Here is a 17,535-nt window from a genome sequence, read left to right as displayed (position 1 = left end):
CTCTATCATTATTCTCTCATCTGTCCGAAACCTGTCAGACTGCGGAGCATCTGATAAATGCAGCGGAAAGTTTACTCTTGCTCCCGAACTTTGCAGTCGTTCATTTTCCCACGAAATTATCATGGATACTTTAACCTACAGAGGATTTATGTCAAATCACACGAGATGTTTTACTTGACCACTTCAGCTGTATCGCTGTATTTGTGACTGCCATGAATGGCGTTGACTCGCACACACAGCGCCAGCTTAAAACGCATCATTTGTTTATTTTCATGTCACAGACACGAATGTCAACACTATACCAGCTTGTTTCTAACATACATGTGTGTGTTTACTGTAGCCTATACGGCATAATCAACTCTCCGGTTTTCCGAGGGCTGCTGCCGCTTGTGTCTCGTACGGCTCTCACTAAATCCTTGGTGTTTCGAGTCTGACGTCATCACCCAAACGTGTTTTTTCATCAATTTTAACAATATATGCATATGCAGTTTAGATGGTTAGAGTAAGATTAGGGTTATGGTGTGGGTTAGGGTAAAGGTTTCGTAAGACTTGAAACACCAAAGATTTAGTCAAAACCAACAAGCCACGCCCACGGATCTGACTCGAAAGTACCGTCCCCGGAAGACAGATTAAGCGGCAGACGGGCAGCTTGAAACGAAGCTCTGAATACACCGTATATCATTTACACACAGAATCAAGATTGTATAGTGTTGCTAATAGCTGATGTCAGTAAGCACGATATTTAGGGCGCAGACCAAAGAAACGATGCGCTGTCACTTTCTGCCGAACCAACCCAAATAGACGAGAACGATGTAAGTGGTCGCTTTTGATCATAGTAATTTAGGCCTACTTATGTGATTATTTTATGTGTCTGTGACATGAATAAACAAATGATGTGTTTAAAAACACCGTTAGAGTCTGTGTGTGTGTGCGCGCTAGTGAAACCCGCCACAGCTCAAGTACAAAAGCTTGTGTCATTTTACAAACGTCCTCTGCTTATACTTTCACATATAAGATCATTAATCGTTTTAACCGCGGTTTACTTCTCACCGCTGCCTCGAGTTCAACATGGTTGCGTATCAAATCTGTAACATGCTCATCCTCCCCGTTATACGTGTTGTGTGAAATCTCCCCGCACCGGGGCTATTTTTAAATTGCAGGCTTATTAAAATAATGGGCGGGAAACTATAGAGATCCGATCAGTTATCCAGATGTGGAAGCCACTTGTTGACAAGTGTAAACGCGCTGTGTCCTGATTGTCTGAAGATCCGATCTGCTTGTTCGGATCACCGAGATCGCATGTTAATGCCAAGTCTAAATGCACCCTTTACCTTGTCAAGCACTGTCTCTCCAGACGCCTCTCTCTCTCTCTCTCTCTCTCTCTCTCGCGCGCTCTCCGTTACTTCTATGAAGATAATCGAATTGATCTGGGTCAAGAGTTTGTGATTCTTGTCATTCCTTTGCCACACAAGGGTGAAAACACTCTTTCAGCTGGGCAGCCGTGTAAATGTAATCTTTATACAGAGTAAAGGAGACAACAGAGACATAAAAATGTAAATTACTAGTAGAACACCTGAAAACACAGAGCTTGTTAGGTTTGTGTCCAGGTCCATCCAACAACGGAAATTAGATGTCAGCAATATAAGGCAATTTGTGAGGAAAATAGAAAAACAAGGACACAAAAGAAAAGGAAACTTTTACATTATCAACTCAGACAACACACTTCCTGTCTCTGTGGTAAAATGTGTGTGTAAATTTAGAGGATATCGTTTCAGTGGCCTCAAACTGCATTTACTGTAAGGCACATGTGAAATTGTATTCATATTAATGCATTACAAAACCAAAAAAATCAATGCAAACGCCAAGCATAATAAACCACTTAAAGATGCTTGTTAAAGCTGCAATCGGTAACTTTTTCAGTTAAAAATAAACAAAAGTCAGCAACTGAACAAATACATAAAAAAACGTTGTCCAAATCTGTCACCTTTACCATGATTTGCAATGATAAGCTTATCATAAATAATGATGAGTTGAACTGTCAGGCACATTTTTGCAGGAAATGTCAGTTTGACATCATTCAACAAACTACATTATGGTAAATATGTAAAGCTGCAAATTTATGTTTCAAACAGAGATAAAAGTAGGCAAAAGTAACAGATTACAGATTTAAAATAGCTTTAAAACTTGAAAATAATTAAATGTGCATCTATAAATGTATTCAGCAGGAGTTTGATCTACAGCGACTTACAAACAAGGAGCAACCAGACTGCTACAACAGCTAGTATCTGTAATATCACACTGCCAAGTTCCTGAAGTAAGACAGAAGAGTAAAGATAGAGCAGGAGGAATGCTTAAAGTAGATAAAGAGGACAGGTTTTTGTACAGAAAGTACAAGGACACTTTTCTGAGGTTTAAACTTAGTGGAACATGCCCATATTTAACGTGACAAACTATATATGTATCTACTGTCTCTATTTTGGTCTCTATTTTGGTATAAAACCTGAGTGAACTTGAGTAGTAGAACAAACTTACATCCACTAAAATGACATTGAAATGTCTAAACAACGTGGAGTTAGTTCTGAGAAAAGGTCTATAATTTGTTCGTACACAAATGCCTCTCATCTAACGTTCATACATTTGTAAGCGTGTCCATATATGTTTTAAGGTCACTGTATCAGAGTTATTCATCATCTGGATGATCTCTTTAGGCTACGTTACTCTTTAACAAAAAAACGTTAATAACCAGAAGTATTGACCAAGTATACCTGCTTTCTGTATGAATGAACTATGGTGTAGTAATAAACACAAAGACTGGAAGCCACTGAACTCAGATTAATGCATAACGAAATGGAGAGATTAGAGTCGGTACGAACCGAACAAGGTCGGACAGCCCTGAGGAGCTCTGATATATCTGTCCTCCATTATCTCTCCTACTCTCTCACTGTCCGTGCGGTTATGTGGTTTGGTTTCGTTAATGGCCTTTGTTTTATTCTGAGGCATTTTGAAAACTTGCTCTTATCTTTTCTCAGTCCACAGCCTGCGTCTCTGGGTGGTTTGAAACCGCAACTCTGGAAAAGTAAGACACACAACTGCCTATTTGTCTTTTCACATCCACGTTTTTATCTTTTGAGTTATTATGTGACTTCCCCCACTCTTCCAAACAAAACTTTTCAAAACATTTTCTGAAAACAAGAGGTGCTTTGAAAGGATAATTCACCCAAAAATGAAAATTCTGCAATCATTTACTCACCCTCTTGTCATTTCAAACCTGTTGTGTGACTTTTTCAAGAATGTTGGTAACCATATCATGGCGGTTACCAACATTCTTCAAAATATCTTCTTTTGTGTTCTGCAGGAGAAAGAAAGTCATGTAGGTTTGAAATGACAAGAGGGTGAGTAAATGATGACAGAATATTCATTTTTGGGTGAACTATCCCTTTAAAGACATTATAAGCAGATTGAACTTGAAATGTGCAGCCTTTCTTTCTTCTATTTACACATTTCTTGGGTGCTTATTCAGTTATAGTAAACTTCACAGAGATCTTATAAACCTGTACAATCTTGAGTGTTTTCATAAGAACAGATCATGCATTCACATTTAGTTAGTTACAAACTAGTTTGTCATCACTAATGTCCCAGTGTGAACTTTCAAGAATCAGGGTTCCCACACTTTCATCAACACCAAATTCAAGGACTTTTTCAAGCACATTTTGGTCAAATTTAAAACTGTGTTTTTGTGCCGTCGCCGGGCACTTTGGGAAAAGGATACCATTTTTTATGATTTCTCTCTTCACAAAGGGCCATTTCAGAAGTCTGTTAACAAAGGGTACATGCAGTCACAGACATAAATAGACACCGCATTAAAGACTTTGGCCTGTTGCTGTTATGGGATCAACAATGCTGCCGTATTGGAGAGGACAAGACATAAACAAAAGGGAGCTTCTTTGAATAAAAAGCACAATAACGTAATCAGGGCTCTAGAGTGCGACCAATTTGGTCGCACATGCGACTTGATTTCTCAATGGTGCGACTAAGAAAAATCTGAGGTCGCACCGGTGCGACCAGCTGTTCGAGGGAGAAAAAAAGTCTCCACGACTCTGAAAGTCTTCCTGTGATTCAACAACAGACACACATTAGGCCCATATCGTGGTCTAAACCAATCAGAGATAGTGAAGGGCGGACCGCCCCTCGGATTGGCCGTGGTCCAGATTTTCCTGTAAGTGTGTGTACCAGAGGTCGCGTTAACCGAAAATTCTGTCATTGACAAAAAATGTTTACCAGTGATGGAAAAATCTGAAGGCCGTCCGTCCGTTTGTCAGCTATTTTGACGGATTACAATGAGGGAAATTTGTAACTCCCCGTTTCCCTTCATTAGAGCGTGATATGCTCGCGAAGGGACGTGCGTGTTTTCACCTGTCATTGTTACTGACTAGACATATGTGATGCGATCTGGGAAAACCTGTCGGATGTCGCGCTGGGATGCCTATCAAAGTAAACCACATAACATGAAGAATGAAGTAGTATCAATGCACATTTCCCGCCAGTCCTGTGTAAACTACGGCATGCAAAGTTTTTTTATACAATGTTTTCGTGAGATGACAGAGCTCCTTGTCTGCAGCACCGGGAGTTATCCGATCGCAAAACATACAAGGGATGATCAAAAGTCCAGACACTATGCACATGATAAACAACGTAAAACTTGCTTCACTGCTTATTAGTTGTTATCCGTAATGTTTGCTAGTATCCATGTGTAGTGATAATGGCAGAGCTCTCGTTCTTTAAGTGTGCCCTGCACCATTTTCCTTACTTTCGTTTTATTCAAACGGTTTTGTACAGTATTTTTATAGACTTCAACACTGGGAAATGTTTTTTTATTAAATTGTTATTAGAGTAAGTTTTTTACTACTTAAAGTGACTTTTCTTGTGATCTGGACTGTTGTGCTTTTATTTTCATCACTTAACTTTAAACCCGTTTTTCTCCAAATTCCGTTCCTGAAAATCATAGCGCTTCAGCCGACCTCAGCCATAACTTTTGTTACATACAACAGGTATGAGCAAAATAAAACTGATTTGGAAAGGGCTTGGTATCAAAAACTGTAATATATAAATTTGCACCATGTGTTGGGTTTTCCCAGATCAATCACATATGAACATAAACATTAAAACATTAAATATATAGATGAATATAAACAACAACGGCTTTATTGGCATTCAGTTGTATTAAAATACAACAAGTTCCGAGACGCAAGTACAGCGTGATGACGTCACGAACATACTAATTACCACCTAACGCCACCTTGCACCATAGTGACAGGTAATAATAGATTATGACGGATTTTTTACGAGCCTGTCAGTCAAAATGACGGACAATAAAAAAGTCTAGCGCAACCTCTGGAGTGTACGTGTGAAAATGCGTGTGCTGCAGTCAGACAGAGAGGGGAGGAGCCTATAGGCCCGTCAGTTAAACAGAGAGGGGAGGAGCCTATAGGCCCGTCAGTTAAACAGAGTGGATGTAGCGCGATGATGAGAGAAGATGAAAAGAACGATTGACAACTTTTTCGTGAATAATGTTAAGTTAAGGCCTGATCCGTCCGAAAATCATAAGCAATGCTCTGACACGGAGCCATCAACCTCCCAGGTTATGTCAAGCCCTGGTCCATTTATCTTGAGATGTTTTAAGTTTCAGTTCAGTGAAGCACTTTAAGCACCAACACTTTTTCAGTAAGTGACCTTTCTTGTAGAATTGTGCTTCAAATAAAGAACTTTATGTTGACCAGATTGTTAGTTAATCATTTACAAGTTAATTTTGCCTATATGGACAGCGATTTAAAAAGAAATGAACTGGTAAAACTGCGGTGTTAAATGCGATGTGGTCGAAAATTTGGGTGCACCTAACTTTTGTGCTGGTGCACCTAAGAAAAAAAGTTAGGCGCACCAGTGCAACCAGTGCAAAAAGTTAGTCTAGAGCCCTGCCTTCAAAGGTAGTACAACATAGGTGAGTTCACTTCTGTTTGGAATTCGCCTTTCATTTGAATATTTTTATTTTCAATTTATTTAGCATTCAATGTGACAAGTAATCAACGTGACCTGAGGGCACTATGTACGCTCAATGTCATCTGTCAATCTGCTTAAATATTGCTCTGGAAAGTTTCAAGACATTATATAAAATAAATTGTAAATAAAAATATATGATATTACTGTATGATGATTATTATTACTGTTATATTCAAAATTAGGTACAAAGCAGTTTCTAAAAGATACAGATCTCTGACGCGTGCAGGAATACACCAGCATTCAAACATTTCGTTCCATCACTGCTGATATGGTGAACTTGATAAAAAATGACTGAGCGACTTCAGACACAGCACGCTCAAATATCCAAACCTCCGCCCAAACACACAGCAAAAGTTCATTACTACAACAGATAACACTGCTGGGAGCATGTTTTTGTTTTCGCTAAACCAATGCTATCTAGCTAGCATTTCAGTGTTTCTTAACATCCTAAAAACAATTCAAACTCTTAAGGCACATTCATTGACAAGAATAATTATAACTAATGAAATTATTCTTGAAATGAACGTAGCTGAAAAGAAACTTATTTAGCAGTGGTTTAATACAACGACTGTATACGATGATCTTAACCGTTTTGCTTGATGCATAACCTGCTGGTGTACTCCACATCTTAACTTTGATAAACCATATTTTTATTATAGCTCAAGCATCGTTGAATTTGCACTTCTCTGGCATTGAGCGAGTTATATAACTCCACGCCTCTGACTGTTTTATGCAGTACTGCACATGATCACGATTCATCCGCTCAAAGCCTCTTTTTTTAAGTTCTTCCCGCTTTCCCCCAGATCAGCAACATTGTTTTGTTCTGGCGTCGGCAACACTAACCAATATTTTTAACAGCGCTGCAACTAACAAAATTTAGTTTGTTTAATTTAAGTACTTTCAAGTACCTATGTCTGTTTTCAAATACTTTCCAGTCCTTGAATTCATATGTCAGAAATTCAAATACTTTCAAGCACTTTCAAGAAGAGTGGGAACCCTGAAGAATGGTTGATGAAACCATAAAGTGGTACCTAAATATAGCTGGGGCCCCTTCTTCAGTGCAACAACTCGCCAACAATTTCAGAAGTGAAGGTTAAAAAATGTCCCTGATGGAATTCCTGCGTTTTGTGCATCATCTGTGATAAATTGAATAATTATCTATTTTAGTCCCATCATGTTACAGCATGTCTATTATGATGAGACAGGTAATTGTGTGACCTGTAGCTGTGAGAGGTTTGAATTTTCTGTCTCAGAGGAGAGTTCTGTTGATTTTGCAGCTAATATGATGTGAAGTGAAGAAAACAATCCCACCGACTCCAAAATTTGAAACACTGATCGTAGGGCTGCAACAACTAATCGATGAAATCGATAATAATCGATAATGAAATTCGTTGTCAAAGAATTCCATTATCGATTAGTTGGTCTGTGACGTCACTTGCTAGCTGCGCAGTTATAAATCAAGCACGTCTTCTTCCCTTTTAAAATGACCGTTTTAGATGTGTCTCTCCGTGCAGCATGAGCTGCGCAGTTTTAAATGTCAGACGTGGTTCTCCGTGGATGCGTCTCTTCGTGCAGCGCGAGATGCGCAGTTTTAAAGTCACACTTGTCTCTTCGTGCAGCGCGAGATGCGCAGTTTTAAAGTCACACTTGTGTCTCCGTGCTGCACGAGGTGCGCAGTTTGAAACTCACACGTGTCTCTCCGTGCAGCGCGAGGTACGCAGTTTTAAAGTCACACGTGTCTCTCCGTGCGGCACATCTTGCGCAGTTTTAAAGTCAGACGTGTCTCTCGGTGAATGCGTCTCTCCGTGCAGCGCGAGGTGCGCGGTTTGAAAGTCACACGTGTCTCTCCGTGCAGCGCGAGGTACGCAGTTTTAAAGTCAGACGTGTCTCTCGGTGAATGCGTCTCTCCGTGCAGCGCGAGGTGCGCAGTTTGAAAGTCACACGTGTCTCTCCGTGCCGCACATGTTGCGCAGTTTTAAAGTCAGACGTGTCTCTCGGTGCGTGCGTCTCTCCGTGCAGCGCGAGGTGCGCAGTTTTAAAGTCTGATGTGTTCTGCATGCATCTCTTCAAGCTGCGCAGTTTTAAAGGGGAGAGATGTTTTAAATGACAAAATTAAACATTATATTAGTAAAACCCAATTTGTGGCGTTTGCACTTTGCAAAGTACATAATAGGCTAAATACCCTGATTTGGTGGTTTATTTAGTTCAGAGGTGGGTAACGAAGTACATTTACTTGAGTACTGTACTTAAGTACATTTACTTGAGTACTGTACTTAAGTACACTTTTTGAGTATTTGTACTTAAGTATTACTTTTTCTGTTTACTTTTTACTGTACTTCACTACATTTGAATGACAAATATCTCACTTTTCATGGCACAAAAAAAATATTTCCTTGGCCGACCCTCCCCTCGCTCCCACGTTTGGGAGAGACTATTGTCAGTTGCTTCTAATATGACACACATGAATCAACTCACCAGGTGTATTAATTATGGAGACATTCACAACATTTTGGGAGAAGGCTAATGAGTTCAGTTGTGTATACTTTCCCCATATCTGATTTACTTATTATAAGCGAAAGATGTAATTACATTTTTATCCGATTAATCGAAAAAATAATCGTCAAACTAATCGATTATCGAAATAATCCTTAGTTGCAGCCCTAACTGATCGCAATCTACTGCAATAGCAACTGTAGGGAGCTGTATAATCTAACACAACCCTTACGAAAATTAACCATGTTATTTTTTTGTGGTAAAAGTGTAGTAACCATTGTTTTTTGGTATATTGATTACCATTTGCAAAACCATGGTTTTACTACAGCAACCATTTTTTTTGTTTGTTTGTTTTGTTTTAACTGTAGTAAAACCATGTTTTTTTTGTTTTGAACCATGGTTAATTTTTTTAAGGGAAGGGCTGGCCACTTATTTTAAATGCATTACAGGAAAGTGTCTTATTGTATATTTTTAACATTTAAACAGATATTTTACAGATAGTTAAATCATTTTATTTAATAAAAATGTTTTAAAGTGATTGTATTTTTTCACAAACAAATGATCTTATAAAAGGCATATTCCAGGAGGAAGACACCAATGATATCCATCCAAACAGCACACCTATTCCTATCAGGCTGCATGGTTTGAAATAGAATTCATGTTCATAACACAAACAGTGCTTGTTACACAACACCGCTATAATGTAACACTTTAAAGGGGTCATATGGCCCGAATACGTGTTTTTCTGTGTCTTTGGTATTTTATAAGTTGCCCATGCATGTATTAGACACGTAAAATTGCAAAAATTAAAGTGTCGGAACAAAAGATGCATGCATTCTATCTAAAAGCGAATGCTCACCCAGACCTGCCTGAAATGCCTCGTGTAACCACACCCCCACAAATCTACGTCAGTTCGTGGTATGATTTAACTAAGACCGCCAAAATGTATACGCAAGTAAGGTGGGCGTACCTGTCAGTACAATTGCTTTGGAACCTGATTTTCCAAATATGGTAAGAGGCGTTACATTTCTGTCACACGCTTGCAGTATTCAACCAATTACTACGCACTGGTTAACTGGCCAATCATAGCACACCTCGCTTTTCAAATCGATGAGCTTTGTAAAACATCCACGCGTTTCAGAGAGGCGGGGCAAAGAGGAGATACAAACATGAACGGTATGTGGAAAATACAGCATTTTCTAACAACAAACGATAATATTTGTTTTAGCCATGTCAATTTCAAATTTGAACACAAATCTAGTCTCAAGTATGCTCATCAACACCTTATCTTACCAAATACCAGTATTAAGACTGATAACGGATGAAGTGCAACAAGGGGACAAATGTGATAAAAGACAAAGGAGCTTCATGTGAACATTTATTCAGACCTCACCACTTCAACCCATTTGATGAAGGGGAGAGAGATTCTTTCGAAGGGCACGCTATTGGTCCAGGGCACAGGGCAAGTTATGCTTCAAAACTACCCTCACAGTCTGAACGATTTCCTGTACGCTTTCCCACGCTTGCAGAAAGTGAGAGGGGGAGAGACGAAGCCAAAAGAAGTGAAAGGAACGAGAGGAAAAGAGATATTACGGAGAGAGACAGAGAGGAAGTGTCATCTCTCCGTTTACAATTAACGGATGAGTTGACGCCTTTCTGTTCCTGGCTGATGACAGCCAGCTGTCCGTGACAGAACATGAGGGAGCTAAAGGAGACCAAGAAAAGCACAGGAGAAGAATTATGAAAGAGAGCGAGCTATAGGAGAATGACGACCGAGGAGTGAAAGCAGACATGTGGAGAGGGTGAGAGAAGGCAAAATGTGTCTACGTAAACCAGAGCAGAGAGGCTAATGCAGTCTCAGCGCCCCATCATTAACCATTAGCCCCAGTGCAGATGGAGACCTCATCCTGCATTATCACCAACCAATTGTGCTAATTGGGGAATGGCAAATGCAATAGCGCCGCTATCCCTCTGATCGCACGCCACAATCTGTCATTAGAGGTAGCAAAACCAATGCACACAATCCCACGTCATTTAGCGAACCGCAAATTTACTAAAACCCAATCAGATGGACCTTTTTAATGTCAGTGCTAATCTATTATTGATTCCTCATAATGGCTTTGGTTTATGATAAGAGTACTTTCTTTTGGCGGTTTGGGTAAAGTCATTAATTCAGAATGTCATTGCTACGCTATAGCGCTAATTGCCTTTGTCATGATAGCATGCTGATAAAATCACCTCACTTTCTCCCTAATCCAATTGCTTCTGTTATTATGTTATAAAGGCTCTCAAAGGCACTCAAATCATAAAGTGGATATTTAAAAGTTTCAGCTTGTCAGTCATTCATGCTACATTTTGAAACACCCCAAAAAAAGAGAAAAATCCTTGAAAAGTGGCTTTTTTTATAAAATCTTGTTGCTACAAGATCAGCAGTTTCTGTAGCCATCTTCAAGAATCGCCTAAAACACATTTTGTCCGCCAACACCTGACCCATTAACACAGACTTCTATTTCTTTTATACTTTTTCTTTCTTTTGGTGCATTGCTTCGTATACTGCGATAGGCTTACTGAGACCAGTTTTATTGCACTTATGCATTGCTGTCCTTGCGTTGTTCTAATTGCTTCTGTTGTTCACCTCATTTGTAAGTCGCTTTGGATAAAAGCGCCTGCTAAATGACTAAATGTAAATGATACATTTACAGTAGAGTGCTGCTGAACAAGTTGTTGTAATAAAATTATTTAAGTGTCAAGACTGCAAAAATGTAGCAAGAACATAAAATTATTTAAGTGTCAGACTGCAAAAATGTAGCAAGAACATAAAATTATTTAAGTGTCAGACTGCAAAAATGTAGCAAGAACATAACCAAGGCAATATTGACTCGATTCACTCAAACATTCAGCCCAAAATGCTGGGTTGTTTCAAACCATGGATAACTGGATAACTTTGACCCAACCATGGGTTAAAAATAACCCAGCATTTTTAGAACGTTTACATATAATAATAAAGACTGTCTATTAGACATTATTAGAATGCTTATGCATTTTCATGCCACTGGAGTATATTGGTTTACATAACGTGTCTAAAAAATGTAAACATATTAGACTGGCCTTGCATGCTTAAAATACAGGGTGTTACAATACACTTGCTTTCTCGTAAAAAGGAATCCTGTCTTGCTAGCACAGGTTAGATTACACAACATGCCTCATGTGTTACGGAAGACTTTCATTTCAACAAGCATACACACAAGCACACAAAATGCCAACTAGTGTTGTAGTCTATAAGGAAGCAGACCAGACACACGTTCACACAGACAAAGTTATTTTTTACTTTCTTTCCTGTGAAATGACTTTGCCCTTGGGGAAATTAAAGTGCCTCAAGTGTACTGCACATATCCGTGAAGCAGTCGATAAAGCTTTGTTTCTGTCCGATATAACTTTTCTCATTGTGCAGAAGATATCTTACCTATGTGGCTTGCTCTAAAAAAACTTTTGATCCCATAACAGAAACTGCATTGCTATTCATTTCTCCATCAGTATGGCTGAAGGCTGCATGTGGGATCCAGTAACCAGATACTAGTTTTGCCTTGAAAATAGGACACGCATACCGATACACCCACAAACGCTGTATACAGTATAACAGGGGGGCATTGTGAGAAACACACATGCAAACCTGCCCTGTCCGTTAAGTAGGCAGCAGAGTTAGAATAGAGTTAGTTCTGACAGTAGTACAAGGGTGTGTTTTCCTGAACGCTAAACCTGTTTTATGCAGTTATGCAGTTCATGCCTTCTAGAAAGACTTGTATATCAGCCAAATTCACACCCAAATGAACTCTAAAAAAACAGGTACAGATAATGACAAACTGGATTCGTGGAAGTGTGGCTGACTTTTAACAATCTTTTAATACTTAGAAGGAGAAATAATGGCGTGTTTGATAATGGCATCATTAAATAGCATCATTAAATATAAATGTGCGAGTAAGTTACTGAAGAGACGAGATGGCCTCTTTACTTCTAAACGGAGAGGATGGGCTCCCTAGGGCCAATACTGCCTATGCCAAACAAGGTTACAGCATTTCCTGCGGCAAAGGCTGGCCTAGTGTCCTAATACTGTATTGCAACACGCTCTCGCACACACGTGCAGGCAACTTCTTTGTCGTCTCAAATATGCCACTGAAAAGAAATTACTCCCGGCTACTCGCTGTCTGTTGTTTATGAAGTAACTGCACATGCACCCTTATGCATGCAGTATTCTCCAAATAAAGCGCATGGCTTGTAAATAATTTGTCTTGGCAAATGACGTGAATTTGCTGCTATGTTTAAGCGAGACTGACAGACACACAAATACGCATGTCTCGGACCGCAGAAAGTCCCTTTTCTAACTTTGCTGGAACCAGCTTGAGTCCTTCATACCACACATGCCACGGCGATCATAAGAAGAGAGATGAGAGTGAACGTCGTATCTGATCGCTGAAGAGAATGAGAGAATGGCTGCATGCCTTGATTGAATTTCACAGGCTAAAATTTGATTCGATTCATCGGCGCTCACATGATAAGCAAGTGGCCCTCATTGTACGGGAGGGTGGCAGGGGGACAGGAAGCAGGAGCGAATGACAATAGATGTTAAAGAAATGGCAGGGCAGCTAAATAGATTTGTACTGATGAAAACCCCAGTAGCATTAAACAAAAACAATCCTGGGGGTAAAGAGCGAGGCTGACAGGGTATTGTAATCCAATTGTTAAGGTGTTCTGAGTGGTTAGCACATTGCTATGTGGTTGATACTAGGGCTGGGCGATATTGACCAAAATTCATATCTCTGTATTTTTTTTATGAACGGCGATATCCGATATGTATATCTATATTTTCTACAAAGTGGAATAAATGTTTACTAGCAAGTCAAAGCCTCATGTGAGATGTCACAATCACCTATATTAAAATGGCTTGTGAAAAGAAATTCAATGACAGGGTTTTTTCCCTATTTGAAAACATACACAAGGTTTTTCCTGGCTCAAAATGAGGCGGAGGTGGTGCCATCCTGATCTTGTACACACACATGTAGGCCTACCGTACCTTTAAGTGGCTTAACCAAAGTGACTTTGACCTATTAAAAGTTCTAATAGAATTAGGTGAAAATGACAATTATTAAGTTATATAAAACATTACTTTTATTCAACCAAACAGAAATGTTTTTTTTTTTATCAAATAACGCCTTTTTATCATTTTCAACTAACTTTTCAGCCCACAATAGCCAACTGAATTAACCAGTCTTACTAAATGATCAAAGCTCATTCACATCTTGCATTCTCTGTGGTTCACTTTAAATGATTCAATGATCTCTTATATTCGCTAGTGACTGAAAAGTTCAATAGTTTAAATGAATCGGTTCAAATGAGTCATTCATGTGCGAGTCGTTCTAAACGCAATGTGCGTTCATACTGGCGAACTCGCTGTGTACAGTATACGCTGATTCAACGATCCAATTGCACAGCTAAAGACATTACAATGATGTACGTCATGTTAATTTAAGAAATTTCAAGAAATTAAACGTACTTGGATGCAAAACAAACAGCCGTGAAACACAGGATGGCTCTTGTTCTGCAACTCTTTTTAGCGCCTCAGTGTGCTGATATAACGAAACAGCGCCGCCACTGTGGCGTAATGTCGCAACTGCAGTTACAAATGACAGTCTGTTAAATGCACGCAGCATTTCTTGTGAAGACTCACAACATAATTTTTGCGAGAGCCTGAGGCGGCACGACATTTGACACGACAATTTCTCTATGCAGGAAAAACCCTGCATACAGCTGCACACCACTTCTTAAAAACATGTAAATTGAGGGGGTCGTCCAGTTCGCGCGCAGAGCGAGAGTGCTCTGCTCACTCTGCGCATGGGTGCCGCGCATGTCAGACACCACAGAGCCGCTTCAAGTTAAACACACCCCATATCGATATTAACGATATTGTCTAATCCCGCATCGCGTTGAAAAATATATCGATATATCTTAAAAATCGACATATCGCCCAGCCCTAGTTGATACACTCTTAAAAATAAAGGTGCTTAAAAGGTTCTTCACAGTGATGATATAGTGAACCATTTTTGGTTTCACAAACAACCATTCAGCCAAAGGGGTTTTTAAAGAACCATCTCTTTCTCAACTTTTTTAGAATCTGAAGAACCTTTTGTGAAACAAAAATCAGATATTAAAGGTTCTTCTATGGCATCATGAAGCACCTTTATTTTTTAAGAGTGTAGGGTGTTCTTGGTGGCTGCTTTCTTGGCCAAGTCAAAAAGTGGATGAGGTCCATCTTTTAAAGTCCACCTAATCAAGGACATGATGGCATCCGAAACATCATGCAAGTTTAAAGACAGAAAGACACAAGTGACAATACCTTACTTTATTAAACACTGGTTGTTCAGTTTTATGTACACAGTATATGTATTGAATTTGCAAGCAATGGCTCGTAAATAAGGAGACATGTAAAAAGAGGAAGCACTGACCATTTTGGTCCCTTCGGACCAGTACAGGAAGAATCCATCGGAGTCCACTTTAAGGGTGACAAGGGTGAGTACACTGTTATCCTAAACACACAAACAAATAAAAAAAAGTGTCAGTGTGCATTCAAGTAATCCATACAGTTTAACAAACAATATCTGTGCAACATTTTGGTGGAGAATGTTTTGAAAACAAGATCATTCACTAAATGATTTGCATAACATTTCCCTACATTTGCGACTTGAAACAGCTCTAATGAAGCTTAACCTCTGAGAAACAATGACTTTTAGAACATTAACTACATAATTCAGCTCATTTAGTTGATTTAACCTGAAACCATGGCAACATGATGACATCAGAAGCTGACACTACTGGACATGTTATGTTAGTGATTATTGTACATACATACATCCAATAATAAGCAGAGTGGAAGTCAAAACACTGACATAAGGACATGAAAGTAAGTCAGATAAATGATATTTGCTTGGAATGGGTGGACGGTCCTGGGGGATAGTGGGATTTAGAAATTAATGTAATGACTGAAACCAAAACCTCAAGACCCAGAGAGATAGAGAGATAATATTGCAGATAAGCCACAGAACAAGGCTTTCTAAAACATTTAATGGCTGTATATTATAAGAATCATCAATTGCAACCGTAAACTAACCGCAATATTTCTACAGTATGACTATTATGTGTAGAGTAGGTACTTTGCATGCATGTTGTAGGCATGAAAAACCGGAATAGCTAGCTGCATGTGCCACAAAGTCCTGTTTATAACAAGAACATTATGCTGTTGAAGGCTGTATGCCACAAAAACGACAACAGCCTACTGATCAACCATTAAAAAGTAATTACATTTTCATAAAATTTAAATGAAAATGAAATCTAAATTTTAGAGAAGGTACTAGACACCATGGACACCTGTTTCAGGTGGCACACCTAAGAGCAAAAAAGCCAATGAGCTTTTATTTTTATTAAAATGTCTTTGTTCTAGATCTTTAAAGTACACATATCACTAGACACTAATTCAAATTCACCTACCTAACACTTAATCTGATCTGTTTAGACAACCGGTTAAGAGCTAATCTCATACGTAGGTTTAGAGAGGATAAAGTGACATGCGGCTGCTAGTCTATAGACACAGTCTTGTGGAGTGTTTGCAAATGATTAAAATAATCTGCACGCACAGATTTACTTTACAATTTCTCTGTAAAAACTCCACCCAGTGTCAGGAGGTATATACACAGGCACACCGGTACACGGTAACTGTCACGGTTGTCATAAAACACAATCAAATCATTTGCATGCTCACTGCTTTTTATGTTTGCCTAAACAAAACAGTGTTGCAAGACGAAAGCTAAAAAAGCTTTATTCAAAAACATTTGTGTGCCACATAGTGACTTCAGGTGCACTTATATAATATAAAATTAAAAGGAGGAAAAGTAATCTGTCAAAGCACCTGTCAAAAGTGCATCATGTACAGACAGAGAGATGCACTGTTTTTGACTGCTTAGCCCTTACTTATGCCCCATCTACGTCAGGTATGTATGCTGAATGTTAACAGATGTTACTTGAACTCTGACATTCTTTATATAATATGTGCTAATGCCATTCACCCTATTTAAAACAACTGTAAATTCGATCTAACTGGTTTCCATAACCTTACATTAAAACTATGCTAATTCCGGGTGAAAGGAAATTACACATTTAATCCATTTTCTTTTAGTTAACTACTTAAAAAAAATAATCAGCCTATATGTGTAATCATTTATTATTACACTGAGAACTAAAATAATTCAGTGCAGAATACACAAAATAAACAAAGTTATATATAAACAAATACATAACTATTTAGAGTAAAATTCAAATACCCTTTAGAAAAAAAATATGACGAGGAGTCGATAAGGATAAGGATTAAGGAAGAACTTATGAAAAAGAAGAATTTTTGGTTGTAAATTGTTTATTTTATTTATTTTGAATGATTTATTTATTGTTAATTATGTTAATTCAAATAAAGCAATGTTAATTCTGTTCCTAATTTGTTTCTTTTTATATCAAACAGTACCGATAAGAATACCGTTAAAGTACTGGACCGATAAGCAGTATCGATAAGAGTAGTAATACCGTTAAAATCTTAACGATACCCATCCCTAGATGTGTTGCTTGCTCGTGCTGTCGTTCCATCCCACTCTCCCCACTAGTCCCACCTCTAGCAGCTCGTGTTTTTCCGGAAATAATCATACAGCTGTATCTCTCTTTTATAAACTTGATCAAAATAAATATCTCTTCGAAGATACTATTTATGCAATATTACTGTATAGGCACTCAAGATGAATATGAGATTGGCAGAAACTGCCTGTGATACACGATCTTTAAAGATGTGTCTTTGACATTCCGATTCAGTTATAAATGTTCTGTTGGTTGCATTTTATTTAAACTGTCATGTAATGTAAAAAAATTGAAACAGGAAGTTCTTCTGGACCAGCGTTGTTT

The 17,535-nt window shown here is 38.6% G+C and overlaps 1 protein-coding gene across 1 annotated transcript in view; it reads right to left on the bottom strand.

The window, feature by feature from the left end:
- plcb3 (phospholipase C, beta 3 (phosphatidylinositol-specific)) overlaps nucleotides 1-17,535 on the bottom strand; it is a 52,872-nt gene that overhangs the window by 28,385 nt on the left and 6,952 nt on the right. The window contains exon 2 of the mRNA XM_057330146.1: nucleotides 15,045-15,125. Coding sequence (XP_057186129.1) covers nucleotides 15,045-15,125 — 81 coding nt within the window. The remainder of the gene's footprint in view (nucleotides 1-15,044; nucleotides 15,126-17,535) is intronic.

Source organism: Triplophysa rosa, linkage group LG1, assembly GCF_024868665.1.
Source record: "Triplophysa rosa linkage group LG1, Trosa_1v2, whole genome shotgun sequence".
Classification (NCBI taxonomy): domain Eukaryota; kingdom Metazoa; phylum Chordata; class Actinopteri; order Cypriniformes; family Nemacheilidae; genus Triplophysa; species Triplophysa rosa.
Note: the sequence above shows the minus strand (reverse complement) of the source record. Positions and strands in the feature narration are given on the sequence as shown.